We start from the raw sequence: 21,704 nt of genomic DNA on the forward strand, positions 1-21,704 counted from the left end.
TTGTGCAAATCGTATGCAATGAGCAAAAATAAGGTGGAGTATAATTTCAATTAGTACCTTTAGTTTTTAATGCGTATCCTTGCTCTGTAATGGTCTAACAACTCACATGACATCAAACATACAATGCGTTTTTTTATTGTTTTAATTGATATGTCTGTCTGTCTGCCCTCTAGTTTATCACATTTCCATAGGCAGAATGCGTCATTGCTGTTTTTGCTTCCCACAGGCGATGGGTGTCTACCTGTACGGAGAGATGGTCATATCGGGCTGTGCCAAGCAGAAACACATTGCCGTGGAGTGTTTTCAGCTACTGAGACAAGACATGCCAGAGGGGGTGATAAAAACAGTCCACTGTATGCTGTATGGTGATTAAATGCAGTGGACTCACTTGTACGTTTGTCATCTCGCAGAAACAGGCGTGCAGACGATTGTCGACTTTGGGAGTTCTTGGTGCTTTGGAATCAAAAATAATTAATGCAAAAAGGAGTAATAAGGAAGAGAATGTTTTCGTCGATCAATTGAAGAAAAACACACATATTTGAGAATATAATTTGAGGGTACGTAATAAAAACAAAAGAGATCATAAGTGTCCTTACTAGGTGTCTACGTCGTTTAAATATTTTGAAATTGGACACTCAATTTCATGTAGTTTGACAAATTTCAAACAACAGTTCTCTAACTATAATCTTTTAAAAATTGTAAAATTGTATCCATTAATTTTAGGTATCCTAAGATTTTAGGGTACATATTTTACCCCTCATACCCTCTGGCAGAGACCTTGACTGTTGGAATTGTGAAACCAGTATTTTCGCAATACTGGAATTAAGAACTAATGAACAAAATAGTGGACGGCGACTTCATATTAATAAACAATGATTTGATGAAACCTGATGGGTAATTATGGTTTTTTTCTCTCACGATGGCAGATACACTTAAAAGTGTTACAAGAGTGTTGGAGAGTAGGGGGCGTATGTCTTTTACATACTGTATTATAACGATGAAGCCCACATCAGAGCTTTTCTCAATGCAAAACAATTATTTCCTTGTCCATTTCTTCAAACAAGTATACTTGAAAAAAACTTGGGATCCATCCAAGTCGGCGGGATCATTGGGCTATTTCTCGTTTCAGCCAGTGCACCACGACCGGTATATTAAAAGGCCGTGGCATGTGCTATCCTGTATGTGGGAAGTGCATATAAAATATCCCTTGCTGCATTATAAAAAAAATGTAGCGGGTTTTCTCTATTGACTACGAGTCACAATTACAAAATGTTTGACATCCAAAAAACCTTTTTTTTTTTTTTTTTGAAAAAACAAGGACAACAGTCAGGCCTCTGGGAATTGAATATGTGATGAGTTACGCAATCTGAACGAACAGTAATACGTGATCGGGGCCCGGTATCACAAAGAACACTTAGGTCAGACGTACACCACACATTATGTATGGTGTACGTCTGACGTAAGTGTTACGAGTGCTTTGTGATACCAGGCCCAGGGTCGTATCTTTGTACATTTAAAGTTTGTTTTATGTAACGACACCACTAGCATACATTGATTTATTAATCATCGGCTACAAGATGTCAGTCATTTGGTAATTTTGACATATAGTCTCATAGTGGAAACCCACAACGTTTTTCCATTAGTAGCAAGGGATATTTTATATCCATCACCCCATAAACAGGATAGCACATACCAATGCATTTGATTTACAGTCGTGGTGAACTGACTACAACGAGAAATAGCCCAATGGGTCAACCGATGGGGATCATTCCCAGACCAATCGTGCACCAGGTGAGCACTTTATCACTGGGCTACATACAATGCAGTCAAATGGGCATTTGGCAAAATAGTGGTTGATTCCATGAATTTCTATCTAGTACTTAGTCTAGAGGAGTACAACCACTCTCGAGGAGATACTGGAAATGTCATCCTTATTGCACTGCCACAAAGAGGACTGCCACTCCCAGACTAGTCCACTAAATCAAAACTATCACAGAACAAAGCTTATTTGAATAAGTACAGCTGTGATGACATGCAATCGTGAATAACTGTCAAAACAGTGATGATAGCAGGTGTTCAAGAAAGGTTATCCTGCATATCCTGACCCACCGGTGGCACCCGTCATGAGTATTGCCACCACAACTGTGTAAGTCAGTCACTTCATCTAAAACGATGAAAAAATAATAAATGTGCAAGTTTCAAAATATGAAATAGCATCAGCCATCATTTTATACGCTCATCTATTAGTATTATGGTATGGCGTTGTCCGACCGTCTGTCCGTCCGTATGCAAGTACGTCCGTTTTCTTGTCCGGACCATATCTTGCATACAGATGCATACAGGACCATCAAACCTCACATGTAGGAACAACTTGGGATGGCGGTGTGTCGCATACTATTACTAGGTCACTGTGACCTACTTTTCACGGTCTACTGTACATAACAGTAAATCTTTGTCTGGACCATATCTTGCATACAGATGCATACAGGACCATCAAACCTCGCACGTAAGAACAACTTGGGATGGCTGTGTCACATTCTATTACTAGGTCACTGTGACCTACTTTTGACGATCTACTGCACATAACAGTAAATCCTTGTCCAGATCATATCTTGCATACAGTACATACAAACCACATGTAGGAACAACTTGGGATGGTGGTTGGTCCAAAACAAACTGATCATTCATCCCATTGCTAAAACAAAGCACATAATTAGACTTGAATCATACCCGTAACATATTCATTAATATAGATACGGTTTTCCATCAAACTCCTGATGGGCGTATTAAGAAAGAATGAAATGTTTTATTTAACGATGCACGCAACACATTTTATTTACGGGTATATGGCGTCAGACATATGGTTAAGGACCACACATATTAAGAGAGGGAACCCGCTGTCGCCACTTCATGGGCTACTCTTTTCGACCAGCAGCAAGGGATCTTTTATATGCACCATCCCACAGACAGGGTAGTACATACCACGGCCTTTGGTGCACTGGCTGGAACGAGAAATAGCCCAATGGGCCCACCGACGGGGATCGATCCCAGACCGACCGCGCATCGAGCGAGCGCTTTACCACTGGGCACGTCGATGGGCGTATAATGTACCTCACCGATACTCTTGTGTTATTGGGGCGTCATATTTTACAGATATAGCCTTCAGTGGCGGATCCAGAAAATCAATTTAGGGGGCCCCAATAACATGAGGCGGAATGCCAAGTGAACTTTGGAGGAGGTTGGGAGGGGATCGTAAAAAAATGAAAATTAATATATAATAAGATTATAACTGTCGCAAATGTTATGTATGTGTGTGTGTGTGGGGGGGGGGGGGGGGGTGCTAGGCCCCTAGATCTGCCTTTGATAACTCTGATGGAACAACTTTTGTGCCAGAATGATATGGCGTTTGAAATCTTCATAGAATGAGCATGCCCTAAGGTATCTTAGAAGTTTTGATATGATGACACCAAAAGCTAAAGCAATATGTTCCACATAAAGGGAAAATTAACTATTGGAAAGTTGAAATCAGGTAAGTTAATGTCCAGACAAAACATGGGTTACGCAAAATTTGACTTGTAAGAGTGACGCGAGTCTTGACACCACCTCCTTCCCCCCACACACAACAAAAACACCACAGCCGCGGACCCTTACGTCGAAATTTTTTATTATTCACCACCGTCACTCATATTTTAATGTGCAATACCCGCTAATATACAACTTCAAATGAAGTAGTTGCATGTAGTCCCATCCCTGGCAAAAAAAAAAAACCAAACAAAACAAAACAAAAAACAACAACCTGGATCCGCGCTTGATCCAATCGCCAATCATGAAGAATAAAGGGTATCGGACTAATAGCATTGAAGTCGTGTGTTAGTGTAAATTCAGTACATTCTCAGCTTTTCTCATGTGACATCGGAGTACGCCAAGAAGAAAACCTGTCACTGATCTTATTCTCCCTCTATTTAAACGACTTGGAGACTTTTTAAAAAGCAAAATTGTACGGGTGTTACTAATGTAATAGACGACGTAGATATATTTCTCAAATCTGGTGTATGTCTATTAAGCCTATATGCGGACGATACTGCCTTACTAGCTTCCTAAACATCTGACCTACAATATACATGTACATTAAATGCTTTTTTCGAATATTGCAATACATGGAAACTCAAAGTTAACATCGACAAAACTAAAGTATTAATATTTAACGGTAAGACAAAGGATTACAGAAAAATATTTACACTTGGAAATACGGTAATTGAGAATATAAAGGAGTACAAATATCTGGGACTAACGCTAAGCAAACTTAATAAATTCAACACAACCAAACAACTGCTAACACAACGAGCAACAAAAGCTATGTATTTCATTTTATCTAAATCTATAGATAACAACCTATCAATCGAATGTAAATTAAAATTATTCAACTCTATGGATAGCCCAATTCTTCTATATGGTTGTGAAATATGGCCCATTATGGGAATATGAAACTACCGATATAATTGAAGCTATACATTTAAACTTCATGAGACGCATACTACCTTTAAAAAGAGCGGACTCTGAAGGTAGTACTAGACCAAATAACTTCCGGCTGGGTCAAAGTTGGAGGTGCACCGAACTTTTGATAGAGAAGTGAACACCACAAGTCCTGTGATTGGTTATAAATGTGAGTGTGTTGGTTGTAAAAAATAATAGTTTTATCTGGGTTAAAAAAAAATGCAATTTTATTTCATCTAGTACCAATGTGTCAAGTAGCCTTGTGCTTGAAACATGTATGGGGTACCTGTAAAAAAAAGTACTCGAATTTTGTGCGGAACTAGGGTAGTCATAGACGCTACCCGTTATCTCAGAAACGAGCAGCTTGACCCCCATTTTTTTCTGATTCACTTTAAGTGTGAGGGGTGGTAGTATTTATATCCGTGGCGTTTATGTCGGTTGATACGTTGCAGGTAGGAGGTTTAGCCACATATGTTACTATTGTCGTCTATGGGATTTGATTTAGTAGTATACACCCTGAAGAAATTCATTCAAATTCATTATACAGCAAAACAATAATTGGCTTCTGGGCTAGAATTGTAACAGGAAAACAAACAAAGATTTCATTCTTACTACACGAATTAATGTTGCGTGATCAATTCTTGAATGAACATAGTTATAAATTAATTAATAATATCAAAGCTTTACTTGATAATCTTGGCATGTCAGATACATGGATGTACCGAAACTTTGAATCCACTAAAATATTAATAGAACAAATAACATTATGATAGCATGACCAGTACATTAAAAACTGGAACAAAATTAATGGATGAATGTTTAACGACACCTCAGCACGAAAAATACATCGGCTATTGGGTGTCAAACTATGGTAATGGGAAACTGGAACAGTGATAAAGATATACCTTCCAAAGGAAAACTTTACAATATCTTTAAAGATAATCTTAGCTTAGAAAAATATTTTAACATTTTACCCGAACATATCTGGTCCAACGTTATTAAATACAGAACTGCGAACCATTACCTACCAAATGAAGCCGGGCGATGAAATGATATCTCTATACAGACTTTGCACACTTTGTGAAATGAACGACATAGGTGACGAATATCATTATCTGTTTATATGTAACGTTTTCACAGGTAATCGCAAACTACTTTTGAAACCATATTTCTATGTTAAACCAAGTACATTAAAGTATAATGAACTAATGAACACCCACATAATCAGTTATTTTAAAAAAACACATGCAAACTAACAAAAGAAATAATGAATAAATTTAAGAAGCTAGCTAGCAAATACACGTCTAATGCAGAAAACCAAGAATTAGGGCACTGCAATATTTAACTTTCTCTAGCTACACAAAAGTGCATTTCTCAACTTCAAAAGGCACTTTTGTCGAATATTCATAATTTCCTTCACATGTACGATCCTCAATGCATCAGGATGTCGTTTTAGATGTTGAGCTCCGCAGTACGTTCTTTTCTTGTTTTGTTTTAATTTTTTTACTTAGTAATAAGTTTTGTTCTTGAACGGAGATGAGGTAATTTTTTTTTATTGAAAACCTGTTCATAGCGTCTTGTTTGTACTTTATGTTGACATTAGTTTTTATTGAAAAACATTTGTTCTGTCTTTATGGTTCTCCCTTGACGTTTAGAAAATGACATTCACGCATTTTCATTTTATGTCAATTTTAGCTTAGTAATTTCCATATTTTGTACAAGGACGCAGTAGGACTTTTACGTTCAAATGTGTGGGTTTTTTTTGTGTTTTTTACTCTTTCTGTCTGTTTTTGTTTCGTTGTTTTTAAAAAACGTTTTGATGACCTAAAAAACGAAAACAAAACCCCCAAAACCCAAACCAAACAACAACAACCCAAAAAAAACGAACAAACAAACAAAAAATAACAGTAATGTTGAAAGAATAAACCGGGAATAGCAAATATTCTACTGATCTTGATATGGGTAACCTACGAGGGCTGTGTTAGCCACACTGTGACGGTACATGCTCTTAATTTCTTTTCGCCTGTGGCGATATTAATTGTTTTAGAAGGCCGTGTGCAGTTCCAAATGCACTTAGCCCAGATGGGCAATTTGTTACGTAATACCTTCGCGCGACCGTGCATTCCAATATGCACTTAGTCCAGCTGTGGAGGCCATGTGGCCAGTAGTTACGTAATACCTCTGCGAGTGCGGTTTTTACAACCGTGATTTTGGCGAATGGCGACAGCCAGTCTGACGATCAGAGAAAAATATGCCGGCGTGGTGGCTGTGGAAAATCCACATGATACGTGAGGTACCGCCTTGTACCCCCAGGCGATATTCGCTGTCTCTGAGAGTTTTGAATAAATAGCTAGGATTTTAGATATATCGGGGAGAAACATTTGGAAGTATCCAGGGGAACGGACGTCGTCCACTGAACGATCTATATTAGTTCAGACGGGACTTTGGTAAATATATATTTTCTGCTCTGTGTATAACCTTGATGTGATTGATGTGACTTTAAATATTTTAATACTGTATTATACCAATATTATTTAGACGGTGCTGCCGGTCATCTGACGCAGTAATCTGTAGGCTCACTGTCCTAAATAATTATAAAAAGCTTAACCAGTCATCCTAGAGGACCTAGGTAAACTGTAGGTTATTGTCTTTATTGTGATAGGTACCAGTATTAATTCTGTGTTACAAGGTTACTGAATGAGTAGTTAAGGGTTAATTAAACATTAACCAGTTAGGAATAGAGTTGTAATTCCTTTATTAATTAAGTTCTCCTGGAAGCGTTTCTCAATTATCACACGTGTGGGTGTTGTGTCACGGTGAAGTGATTAGAATATTGTGTAAACTAGACACCTAGAGATTAACTAATTAAGAGATCAGTTCTGGGTTGTTATTATTTGTTGTTGTTAATTAACTACTGCGGCAGTACATTTGTCAGCGTAGGTTAATACAGATTCCAAAGTGTATTGTGTTTTTGTTGTGTTTTCTAGTGAACTAAACGTGCTATAATAATATATACTTTATATAAGATCTTATCTCTGATCATACCTAGACGAGCCACAAGCGGGTATAACTGCCTATTACAGAGAGATCTAATAGATATACATTTAGGAGAGATATTTGGACAATCGTGTTTAATTCAGTTACGGGTATTATAGGATCCCCGTGACACACGCCGAGCAGAAGAACATTCGCTAGACAGGTTCTTGATATGGGTAATCTACGAGGGCTGTGTTCAGCCAGACCGAGCAGAAGAACATTCGCTAGACAGGTTCTTGATATGGGTAATCTACGAGGGCTGTGTTCAGTCAGACAGAGCAGAAGAACATTCGCTAGACAGGTTCTTGATGTGGGTAATCTACGAGGGCTGTGTTCAGCCAGACCGAGCAGAAGAACATTCGCTAGACAGGTTCTTGATATGGGTAATCTACGAGGGCTGTGTTCAGCCAGACCGAGCAGAAGAACATTCGCTAGACAGGTTCTTGATATGGGTAATCTACGAGGGCTGTGTTCAGTCAGACGGAGCAGAAGAACATTCGCTAGACAGGTTCTTGCGCTTCACTTTAAACCAAATGGCTACATCGGACACCAGTAAAATAGTTCTTGAGCGTAAGTGTTACTCGCTGTCGCTGAACACGGTGAAGGTAGGTATTAGTTTACAACCCGGCACCAGTCTAAAGAAATAAGTGACTTTACAGATTGACGGCATTTTCAAGCTTAAATCATATCTACATGTGCTCGTCTTCGTCCGTGAACATAAACATATGCGTATGGATTTCCGTAAAAAAAACCCCATCATTTCGCAGGCACGGCTGAAGCAGGTAGACATTGGAGGTGGGGTGGGGTGGGGTGGGGTGGGGTGGTGCTGAATGAAATAGAGGGCGCAAGGAAAAAATTCTATGGGTTCGGTGAATACGCTCCTCCGTAATATTGGGAAAAACTGCAATGCAATTTCCTGCATTCTACGAGTAACATTCATCTGTGCCTTAAGATTTACTATAAATAATACTTTGTATTCAGAATTATTGAGGGGGCCTGAGCCCCCAGCCCTCCTGCACCGCCGTGCCTGCTTCAATGTATTTACAATGTGGTACCTCCATGTGCGCGAAAAACAAACGTCTATAATCGGTGAAAGAAACGATTTTTATTTATTTATTTGCTAAATGTAAGTTATTTATTATATTTCGGAATTGTTATTCTTGAAATAAATTTTCATAAAAGCTTTACATTATTAAATCAGGTTAAAAAAACAAGGATAAATACGATAATATTTATCGTTATTACATTTTCATCGGGTATTTAATATATAAACACTATTTGAGAAGCCAATTAGTGCAAACTTTACTGCTATGTTCAGCATTAGACTGTTCTGAAAAACAACATGTCAGTGGATATAAAGCTGTATTTTTCTTTGACTGAGTAAAATTCCACACATTTTTGACAGTTTAAGTCAAATCTGTTCTATTTGTGAGTGAAGAAAATAAATTAGATCTATATATATAAACCCTAGTGTATTAAGCCTGCCGGTTTGACGGGATCAGTGTGTAATACGTGTTCAATAATAAGGCCGCAGTAATCAAAGTCGAGAATAGAATAATTCCATTTAACTTGTAAATCCGGGGAAACAGACTTACCACCTTTGATCTTTTCAAATACGCCTTATGCAATTACATTCTTGTCGATGATATTAATATCGCCTCCGCTTGTGCGTCCGTCTGTCTGTCCACCTGCCTGTCCTCCTCTTGTTTGCCTCTCTCAGCTCTGATTGAAAAGTAAAGTTCCTCCGTGATATGCATGACCGAACCTATCGATCGGTTCCCAGTCTCACCTCCCACGCCCACCCCCAGCTGGTTTTAATACCACTTCTCTTCTCTCTCGTGGAGAAATATCAAGAAAGAAATACCTTCGGATTTTCCGAAATTCCAGATTGAAATGCCACCTGAAAAACTGATTCTGTCCTTGATCTTTTAACGAAAAGTCTTTAATGTTTTGTTTGTTTTATCTTCAACGAAACTCGTTCTAACCAGTGCACCACAACTGGTCAAAGGCCGTGGTATGTGCTTTTCTGTCCCTTGCTGCATTAAGAAAATGTAGCGGGTGTCCTCTGATGACTACTTGTTAGAATTACCAATGTGCTCTAGTGGTGTCGTTAAACAAAACAAACAAACAAACTTTACTTTAACGAAAAGTCTCTAATCGTTTTTCATTGATTGCTTTCTTGTTCTTTTTTTTTTTTTTTAAACCCCCCCCCCCCCCCTCTTTTTTGTGGTCCAAGGTAATTTTAATCTCATCAGAAGCTAGTATCTGTATAATATGTGCGTCCTCTGGACAGAGAATAATTATAATGAACACGATCTGAAGCTTTGTGTAAGACGGGAGGTTTTAGTGAATGTTTGGTCGCTCTCCAGTCTGTGCAAGTGAAATAAGGGTGCGAGAAGGGAGACGGGGGACCATACAGCTTCCGGAATACCCAATAATAATTACCCCCTTCTCCCCTTTCACCTGTGTGCTCTCGTCGGAAAGCCTCCTAACAAATCAACGATATAGGTGCGGTTTTCCTTTTGGTATCAAAGACTCACTGGCATGGTGTCGTTGAGATAAAATGTGATTTAAACTTGGTAAGTCACAAGCAACAAACGCAAGGGGAAGTGATTCATTTATTCTTGCGCGTTAAAATATTCTTTAATTCTTGAATAAAGTTTGAATAAAAAAATCTTAATCACTGACGACGATGATTATGATGAAGAAGATGACAACGACGAAAGTGATAATGCTTATGATAATAATAGTGATGATGATTACAAGAAAGTTGATGATGATAATGCTTACAACTGATGATGATGATTGCAACAATGATTGTGATGATGATTACACCGATTATGATGAAAGTTAAAGTTTGTTTTGTTTAACGACACCACTGGAGCACATTGATTAATTAATCACCGACTGTTGGATGTCAAACATTTGGTCATTCTGACTCGTAGTTGTCAAGGAAAACCCGCTACATGTTTCCTAATGCAGCAAGGGATCTCTTATATGTACCATCCCACAAACAGGATAGCACATACCACGGCCTTTGGTATACCATTTATGTTGCACTGGCTGGAACGAGAAATGGGCCTACCGACGGGGACCGATCCCAAACCGACCGCGCGTCAAGCGAGCGCTTTACCACAGGGTTACCACCACCCCCGATCATGATGAAGACGAATGCAACAACGATGATGATTATTTATAGAAGGATGATCCTGATGATGATGATGATGATGATGATGATGGAGCAGGAGAAAGATATACAGGCCGATATTCACGAGTTTAACCATCTTGTCCTGGGCATTCAACTCAGCAGTGTGGACTGCTCGATCACAACAATTAAACAGATTGTTTTGTTTAACGACACCACTAGAGCGCACTGATTTATTAATCGTCGGCTATTGGATGTCAAACATTTTATAATTTTGACATATAGTCAAAATAGCGAAAACCCGCTACATTTTGCCCACCATCCCACAAATAATATTAATGGTTAGCTATACATTGCGAAACAGGAATAATCTTCTTCAACAGAGTGATGTTGTAGTTATTCTGTATTAGTTGGAAAATATTATTATTATGCAAGTTGTATATTTACTGTTACTATATTATTCCTTAATTCTGTTATATTTTTGTGAAACATTTACCATCTTAATTTTATGGAGGAAGTAAAGAATATCTATCTATATATCTATCTATCTGTCTCTATCTATCTATCTATCTGTCTATTTGTCTGTCTGTCTGTCTATCTCTATCTATCTATCTATCTATCTATCTATATTTATTTATCTGTGTCTATCTGTCTATCTATCTGACTATCTATCTATCTCTGTCTATCTATCTGTCTTTCTTTCTTTCTTTCTGTCTGTCTGTCTGTCTGTCTGTCTGTCTGTCTCTATCTATCTATCTATCTATCTATCTATCTATCTATCTATCTATCTATATATCTATCTGTCTGTCTGTCTGTCTGTCTATCCAGTCGTGGTGCACTGGTTGGCACAAGGATCGATCGTAAACTGACCGCGCGAGCGATTTACCACTGGGCTACGTCACACCACCGATAACAACGGATATTAATGGATTGATGTTGGAGGAAACACGTCTCGTGAATATATAAATTATTACTTGTTATTAATTTTGTTTATTTATTTCTGGCGTATTCTTTTTTATGAGACGCAAGCCGTTTTGTGTTTACTGGGAAGGGGGGTGGGATAAGTGGTAATGAAAGTCTCCTTTCCAAGGTTGTGTTCTATGCCGTTAGTTATTAATATTTCACCCCTCTTCCCCCGCAGCCATTCCACGTAACGGCACATTTCCACTACACCCACACAATTCCGCCAGTATTAATAACAGTTTGCACATTTGTGGGTTCTAAGGAATACCATTTTATTGAATCCCCAGCGCTGAAAACTAGACATTGGTTATAAAGCGTATTGTATTAATAGCGTATAATGTGTAGATGTACAACACCAGATGCGAGAACATTAAGTATATCTCTATTTATTAACCCATAACTGTTTACAAGTTCTTTTATTGCTTTAAGTTGTTCAACTTATCAGCATTATAACAATGAACAAACATTAATATATACAATAGTGCGGAACAATGGTGGAGAGTGACTTACATATATACATATATACACACACATACCCACACACACACGCAGACACAACTACACACCCAAACACACAAACACACATATATAATAGAAAAAACAAAACAGAATAAAGATAAGTTATTTTACAGGTTATCCTCAGCGGCTAGGGTAATGATAAAATGAGAACATATTAGTTTATTTCCAGTAATAGTTGATCCCTAGTTCTGTTTGCTTGTAATAAATATTTTCCTAGGTTGTTTATCTCTTTATTGTTTCCGGTTGATAAGAGTTGTATTAATTTCAAAGTACTGGGATGCTTAAAGTAGTATTTTTTAATGAATTTCTTTCTTAAAGTTTCGTATCTTGGACATTGAAGTTTACTGAAGTATCACGACACAAAAGGGTATTTTCTCCTAACCTTGGTTGCCTAATTAGACGAATACGGCATTTGGCATAATTAGGAGAGGACCTAGATAGGTGGCAAACTTGTGCCAAAACCTTTTGTTGTTTATGTAATAAAATATTTTTTTAATCAATTCAGACATTTGACTACTTATTAAAAATATAATGTAAAGCAAATAGTTATATTGCTTCAAATTAAAATTGAAAATAAAATAAATAAAAAAGTATAAATTGTCAGATATACCGGGTTTTTTTTAACGTGTTTTAAAGTACCTCCTTTCATTCATTTCAACTTATTTTCGTGCTTATAATCCAATTAAGGTTCAAGCACGCTGTCCTAGGTACACACCTCAGCTATCTAGGCTGTCTGCCCAGGAGTCTTAGTTGTTAGTGGTTAGTTCTTAGTGAGAGAGAAGAGGGTGTAATGACCTTACACCTACCCAATGAGTCGTTAAAACTCGCTCTGGGTGAGAGCCGGTACCGGGCTGCGAACCCTGTACCTACCAGCCTTATGTCTGATGGCTTAACCACGACGCCACGTAAAAGTGGGTGAATTGCATAAAAACCCAACAACACACATTTAAAGCTATTTGTAGGTGGGGTCTAAATAACCATACTGCTAATCGGTGATTGTGTATATCTATAGTATAGTATATTAACGTTTTAATGGTCTCGAATCCATGTTTAACAACATATAAATGATTGAATGAATGAATGAATGTTTAACGACCCCCTTGAAAAAAAATAACAATTTCTCTTTAATGCGACGATGGCGTGAACAGTAGAAATTTGTTGCTTCGATCTGAAATATCAGATAGGGAAAAAACGACATAAAACTACTTAGAATGAACATGCGCTACAGAATCATAAATGTAAGCTTTAAACCGGCTGGCCGTTATATAGAGCGGCATGTTTGAAGAGCATTATTTGGAAGATGGCATGACGCACGGATACTGTGGTTTAATTGACATACTACTAACACAAAGTAGTTTTCCTTTGTTTTGTTTTAATGAATAACAGAAGTCACAAGTTGGTTTGTATGTTGTTATTTTCAACTCCAGCATGTAATAATAATTTATGATTATGACACAACACTGTCTCTCGGATCTTCAATTCAATTCAATTTTCTATTAACTCAGACCATATACATGGTACATGAGGTAATATAATAATATAATATTTACAAAGTGAGCAAGTTACAAACATATACAGTAGAGTTTGTGCTTTGTTAGAGAACTTCAAAGCGTGTGAACAGAATCTGTTCTCCCCAAGTCTATGTTTCATGGGTAAATTATCCTTATTTATAACACGCATACTAATCACGTATTAATGTAATATGTAGTTGTCATGGTGTACTCGTTCAGACGCCTGCTATGCCCGTGACAACAATTACTTTACATTGTGTCTGTGATTGCTCGTCACACATTTAATTAGTGCTTGCCACTAATTGGTTTCATTGGCAAGTCGCTAACTAAGTGGATATCACAACAGACGCCAGATTACCAATTAACTAATTCATGCACTTGTACAAATAAATATATAAACCGTATTGTTATAAAGTTGAAGTTTTAGCACTGTGACACTACATTGGCGTGACCCCGCCATGGAATCGTGGGCTGGCGGAGTCAGAACCCGAATCCATGGTGGGCGTGGCTGAACCGTAAGGATGTGGGCACGTTGATACAGTTCCCTTCTTTCCCATTGGCGTGGTGTAGATCTCTTGGCCATACTTTTTCATAAATGTTAAAATGCCGTGATTTGTTTTGAGAATATAGTTAGCAAGTAAGACAAATACAAATAATAATTTGAAAAAGCAACAACAGGAAAATCCACATCATAAAAAAAAAGAAAATAAGTTTAAAGTTTGTTTTGTTTACCGACACCACTAGAGTACATTAATTTATTAATCATCGGCTATTGGATGTCAAGCATATGGTAATTTTTATATAGTCATAGACAGGAAACAAGCTACATTTTTCCATTAGTAGCAAGGGATCTTTTATATGCACAGACAGGATAGCACATAGTATGGCCTTTGATATATCAGTCGTGGATAAAAAAAAAAAAAGACAGACAACGGACCGAGTAAAACAAACTATATTATTGTCACGCTTCATTCTCACTAAAAGTATTCTGTTGTGGTTGTGCCTTATTGGAAATGAACCAAAATTGGTGTTTTTAAACGTACCATGGGTAAATGGCGTTTGTGTTTTGGGGTTTTATATGTTGGGTTTATTTTGTTGGGTTTATTTTGTTGGGGGGTTTTTGGTGGGGGTTTTTGGTGTTTGATTTTGTTTGTTCTTGCTGTTACAAAGACCAATAGTAGACAGATGTGAAAAATCCCTAAAATGAAATTTATATATGCATCAAGAGCAAGTGCTTTGAGATTCAACAATACTGGGTGTGTGTGTGTGTGTGTGTGTGTGTGTGTGTGTGTGTGTGTGTTAAAATGCTACGATAATGTGTTAAGATGCACCAACAATAAGTTAATAATGTTTTTGTTTTTTGACTGTTTAATTCACCTATACACAGTTTAGTGTTCAGCCTCATGTCAGTGCAAAACTCGGCAAATCTTTGAAAACAAAACAGTCCGGAAAAAAGCCTAAACTCATTTGAGGATGATGTTGCCTAGCTACAGATATTGTCATCTAATAATTATACTCTGTCGACCAATAATCAACAGTAGGCCTACTTTGTACAGAAAAGTCGTTTCCGGTTGCAGCGATCATCAAAGCTAGTTTAGAAACCACTGATAACTCCATGTGGTCCGCGCTCGTTGTCCATCTTTCGGAAGTTGGTTCAGACAGATCACACGGGGGTTGGAGCCACTCAGCAGTACTTATTGCACAACTCCGCGAATATCTTTTGTCCCAAAAAAATTATTTCATGATGCTGTCGATACAAAATGTTCTACGCAGTTGTGTCGTGAATTATGAAGAGAGCATCAGCCACAACCTTTAAGATTTGTTTATTTTCACATCACCGCCGTCGGTGGTGTCGTGGTTAAGCCATCGGACATAAGGCTGGTGGGTACATGGTTCGCAGCCCGGTACGGGCTCCCACCCATAGCGAGTTTTAACGACTCAATGGGTAGGTGTAAAGCCGCTACACCCTCCTTTCTCTCACTAACCACTAAAAATTAACAACTAACCCACTGGACAGACAGTTCAGATAGCTGAGATGTGTGCCCAGGACAGCGTGCTTAAACCTTAATTGGATATAAGCACGAAAATACTAGTAAGTAGATTGAAAATGAAAAATTGTACCGTCACGTGATGACAACTAACAGTACATTGGCAGTTTACGACATCAGATTTAGTTCTGTGAACAAAGCACCTGATTAATCCGTTGTGTGCGTTGTCACGACATACGAGTTTTAAAGGTAAATGTTTGCAACAATTGTAAGATGTCGCTGAATAACAGAGACTTTTCAAATATTAAAAGTACATTATACTATTTTCTTGTTTAGAATACCAGTATAGAATACCAGTGTAGACTACCAGTGTAGACTACCAGTGTAGACTACCAGTATAGACGATATGTTTGTGGTCGTGTGACAATGTTTGTAGTAGTCATTTTTCATTTTACTTTGTAATATATAAAAATCCGACGACAGCAAATACCTTATCCATACAGACAATGACATTCTAAACAAGGAACTATGTTTCATATGTCATTGTAGTCGCCCAGAATTACTGGAAAATATCTAACAATGGCTGCAAACTCGAGAGAGAACGTTAATGGTTTTGTATTTCAGATTGGCTGATTCCAGTAAATACATGTACATTATTAAATATGTTAACGCATTCAGTCACATGTAATAATCGAGGTTCAAATAGCATACGATGCCCAAAGAATTAAGCTTATTAGAAGAATCTGCTTGTCTCATATGCACATTAATATTTTTTTTACCCATCGTCATGTTTCAACAAAGTATTATTATTCCCTTTTGAAAATATTCCATATCTGAAAGCACCTTTTTGATTTTTCATTAGAACTGACAGATAAATCAACACAAATTTTATTACCGTGTTTTAACCAAATTGCTTTCTAACGCCCATTAGCAAGCGTGCGTTTATCGCTCTTTTTATCAGAAATACGCGAATCATTTATCTGTATTGTGACTCAAAATGACATCTCGTAGTAATCAAACACGACTGGTGATTTAAATAATTAATTATGGCAGGGATCCGTGTGTGTTATTATTATTTTATTTATTATTACTATTTTTTACAATAGCGAGGTCACTATTCCAACACTGATTTGTACAACGAGGTGGATCAGAAACATTTCAGGATGGAGAAAATATTTAATGTTTTAATGGTTAGCATAGTTTAACGATAGGGGTCGGGACGTAGCCCAGTGGTAAAGCGCTCGCTTGATGCGTTGTTGGTGTGGGATCGAATCCCGTCGGCGGGCTCATTGGGCTATTTCTCGTTCCAGCCAGTGCATCACGACTGGTATATCAAAGGCCGTGGTATGTGCTATCTTGTCTGTGGGATAATGCATATAAAATATCCCTTGCTACTAACGAATTTTTTTTAGCGGGTTTCCCCTCTAAGGCTCTATGTCAAAATTACCAAATGTTTGACATCCAATAGCCGATGATGAATAAATCAATGTGCTCTAGTGGTGTCGTTAAACAAAACAAACTTTTTGTTTTTGTTTAACAACACCACTAATGCACATTGTTTTACCAATCACCGGCTATTAGTACAATGGATGTGAAACATTTGGCAATCACCGGCTATTAGTACAATGGATGTGAAACATTTGGCAATCACCGGCTATTAGTACAATGGATGTGAAACATTTGGCAATCACCGGCTATTAGTACAATGGATGTGAAACATTTGGCAATCACCGGCTATTAGTACAATGGATGTGAAACATTTGGCAATAGGATCATTTGGCAATCACCGGCTATTAGTACAATGGATGTGAAACATTTGGCAATCACCGGCTATTAGTACAATAGGATGTGAAACATTTGGCAATCACCGGCTATTAGTACAATGGATGTGAAACATTTGGCAATCACCGGCTATTAATACAATGGATGTGAAACATTTGGCAATCACCGGCTATTAGTACAATGGATGTGAAACATTTGGCAATCACCGGCTATTAGTACAATAGGATGTGAAACATTTGGCAATCACCGGTTATTAGTACAATGGATGTGAAACATTTGGCAATCACCGGCTATTAGTACAATGGATGTGAAACATTTACCAATCACCGGCTATTAGTACAATGGATGTTGAACATTTGGCAATCACCGGTTATTAGTACAATGGATGTGAAACATTTGGCAATTTTGGACGTGTAGTCTTAAATAAAACTCGCTATATGTTTCCATTAGCAACAAGAGATCTTTTATATACATTTTCCCCAGACAGGACACCACATACTGCGGCCTTTGATATACCAATCGGGGGCTCGGGTTGAGACTGGGGAAAAACGCAACCTGAAATAACTAGGGGAGGACCAGGACACAGTACTTCGTATTAGTGATGTTCCAATGTTCAAATTTATATACAAAATATAATGATCGATTATAAAAATCCATAATCAATTGTAAATGTTAACTGTGATGGAATTGATGTTGAAATGTTGAAGTTGGTGTTTGTTTTAAACATAAAGGAAAAACGATATTAGTTACTAAAGGTAAAATCGGCGATTTGTAGGGTCTATCTCGGTGAATACGACAGTAGCTGCATGGTTCTTGTAATTGATATCTTTATTGTATTCTTACAACTGTACCCGATTATGGAATCGAAAGTTGATCAGTCGGCGCTAACCGGTTACACCTGGTGGTTGATGATGACATTCCAACCGATTGCCAGTACTACTTAGTATCTCTAGTAATGGTGTTGCAATGGTCGATTATAATCGAACATTGATCGGACTGGCTCTTACGACGTGATGATCGATTATACAAATCAACAATCGATTGTGTTTGAAAATGTTAACTGTAACTGTTCCTCCAGTTTAGATCATAGAATTCATGTAAATATGTTTGGGTGTGGGTTAGTTTTCATGAGTACAAAAACAACATAGATATTAAATAGTTAATAAAGGTAAAATGAGCCATTTGTAGGGTGCACAGGACAATAGGATGGTCGTTATAATTCAAAGCCTTCTTATGGTCATGGAAAACTAACCGATTGTGTAATCGACAGTTGATCGGTTGGTGACGACCGATTATAACCGATGATCGATGATGAAATCTCAACGGATTCCCATCATTAATATCTAGCTCGACAAAAACAGCCCTTTTAGATCGTAGACCGATGACGCATCAAGCGGGTGCTTTACTACTGGACTACGTCCCGCCTCGAACGGAAGAAAGACACTATGTATATATGATCGTTTTTAATTTTAATTAAAAAAAATTCTCAGTTCGAATTCCGTCAGTGTACACTTTATATTTTTATTATCCAAAATAGTCAGTTATTGTTGTAGTCGTATATGTCAGTTTCCTTGTCGAGACGTATTTAGGGATACATATTGTTTTTTAATTTGGGTACTTTTCCCGTGACCTTTTATTTTATAGATGAAATGTAGAGGCAGATATCTTTATCTTTTTCTCTTTTTTTGTTGTTGTAATTTGTGTTCAATTTCCGTGACCTTTTATTTTATAGTTGAAATGTAGATGCAAATATCTTTATCTTTTTTTTTTTTTGGTAATTTGTGTTCAATTTCCGTTACCTTTTATTTTATAGTCTCTAATACAAATTTTTAATTTGAATGTCTGATAATATTGCACCATTAAACACCTGGTCTTCGGATCTGATAACTAATAATCCATTGATAAAGCAATTTCGTTTGATCAAAATGATATATATATGTTAAAGTGAATGATATCTCACTACAGTGAAACCCCTCAACACCGGACCCCCTCTAAACCGGAATCCCCTCAAAACCGGACGTTTTCCGCGGTCCCGTGATTGACACATCTTTTAACACTATATTTTACCCCTCTAAACCGGAAACCCCTCTAAACTGAACACCGGACAAACAATTCGGTCCCAATGTGTCAACTTAGTGTAAATCCTACCCCTGAAAACCGGACGATCAAACCGATACCAATCAATATGGCGCCCACCTGTCTGTGAACTCCGATGGCTAGTGCAATATGCGCATGCTCGAGATCGCTGTTATCAGTGTAATCACCGCTGCATACAGTACAGGACATTTTACTTGGTCCCATGGATGTCCGGTATTGAGGGGTTTCACTGTATATGCAAACTGAGAATTGAAACTTCGCTACGGTATCTATTGCATTAAAGAAAACCTTCGGCAAGGCGATAGGATGAGTTTTATTTCAAGGGCAACATAATATTGTATACTTCTTCCCTTATGAAGTCATTAATTGCCGAAAAAAGTACGATAATAGTTTTCTCTAATTGCTTTTGTTTTATTGCGATACCTTGTTAGGATACCTTGACGTAACTGGAGGCTACAATACGTACCACGCTTATGAGGTTACTTTCAAATTGACAAAAGTGTGCGATATGTCTGTATAACCGCACATTGTGTAAACCCCACCCCTCACTGAGTCACACTACTTTATAGCATATTGTCATTTTATTATTTTAAAATATGTTATTATTTTCTGTATAAGCCCGTCTTTTCACTGTAAAATATTGTTATCGTACGTTCATCATATGCCGTAGTGTAACGGCCTGAGCTTAATAAACTTCTGGTCAAGCTACTTACTGAAGGTACTTACTCGTGGTATGCATGATTATTTCTACACTTTCGACATTTTGATTGACAGCAGATAGACGTTCGTGATTTAGGGAATCGGGACTATCGGCTGTCAATCAAAACATGGAAAATGTGCACATAACCATGTATGCTACTCGTTGCGTTAACCGTAACATACTGACCGGCTTTTAATAACCAACCGTGAAAATTAAACTCGATTCTAATCCTTTGTAGAATACCCATTACTTCACAATTCAGCTGAGACAAGTCCAAAATTGATTATATATATATATATATATATATATATATACATATGTTACAGTTAATCTGTATAATCAGGTAATATGTATATTACCTGATTTTTTCAGCTAATATGTATATTACCTGTTTCACTCAGGTAATATGTATATTAGCTGAAAAAATCAGATAATATACATATTACCTGAAATATACTTCACTAATTTATACAGATTACCTGAAACTTGCAGAATGGTATTGACAAGGTTGTTATTTGACTGAATGAATAACTATAAACAATAATATGCTGGCATCTTTATTGGCTCAAAACACATACCATTTGCAACACACAACACACACACTACTCAGAACAAACAAGTTCTCAGTTCAAAACAAGATCTTTTGATCAATGTAGTCCAAGTTCTCAGTTCAAAACAAGTCTATTGATCAATGTAGTCAAAGTTCTCAGTTCAAAACAAGTCTATTGATCAATGTAGTCAAAGTTCTCATCAACAACAGTTCTTGTTTATGTATGGCAGGCTGGCATGGCAGCGGGAATTGCACACTAATCTGGCTTTGAAGCATTTACATTGATTTGTCTGACACCTCTGACTTCCAGCACAGTTACATCTTGTGAAACCTTGTCCACCGCATCTTGACGAAGGGAAATGTCCTTATCTGTACAGACATCATTGGGTGAATACAAGGTCGTAGCACACACATCGAATTGGTTTCTGAGTACTTTCGATCCAATATTCCTCTTTTACAGCAATTGTATACAACTCGTTGTCACTGCACTCTGTCACAACTCCGATGATGTTCCTAGGATCTGCACGTCCTCTGTCAACTGAAGGAATGGGCACTGTCACATTGCTTCCGATTTGCACACTAGAAAACACAATGCGACTTCGTATGACCATTCTCTCTGCCTGCTGGAACTGGGTATCTCTGGCACTCTAATTTCCTCCTGACGTACAGAGATGGGTGAGACTGGTACAGGTTCTGCTTCCTCGCTGGATTGCTCGACTGGGTTTGGATGGGATACTGCAGACAGGAGGTCGTGTTCAGTTTGCAACCTTGCAATGAAATCTTTGGGGAGGCTGGATGATTGTCAATCCTACCTTCGCATCGGCACCAAACAGAGCAGCAAAGGGAGAACGCTTGATTCCAGTGTGATGGCTTGAGTTCTTTTGAAATTGCACAAACTGTCCAGTCCCGTGCGTCATTG

The 21,704-nt window shown here is 37.7% G+C and overlaps 1 protein-coding gene across 1 annotated transcript in view; it reads left to right on the top strand.

Annotated features, from left to right (window-relative positions):
- Positions 1-891, top strand: part of LOC121375886 (aminopeptidase O-like) — a 56,416-nt gene extending 55,525 nt beyond the window's left edge. Inside the window, exon 16 of the mRNA XM_041503572.1 lies at positions 227-891. Coding sequence (XP_041359506.1) covers positions 227-373 — 147 coding nt within the window. The 3' untranslated portion in view covers positions 374-891. The remainder of the gene's footprint in view (positions 1-226) is intronic.
- Positions 892-21,704: the final 20,813 nt, after the last annotated feature.

The sequence above is a fragment of the Gigantopelta aegis genome, chromosome 6 (genome assembly GCF_016097555.1).
Source record: "Gigantopelta aegis isolate Gae_Host chromosome 6, Gae_host_genome, whole genome shotgun sequence".
Taxonomy (NCBI): Eukaryota; Metazoa; Mollusca; class Gastropoda; order Neomphalida; family Peltospiridae; genus Gigantopelta; species Gigantopelta aegis.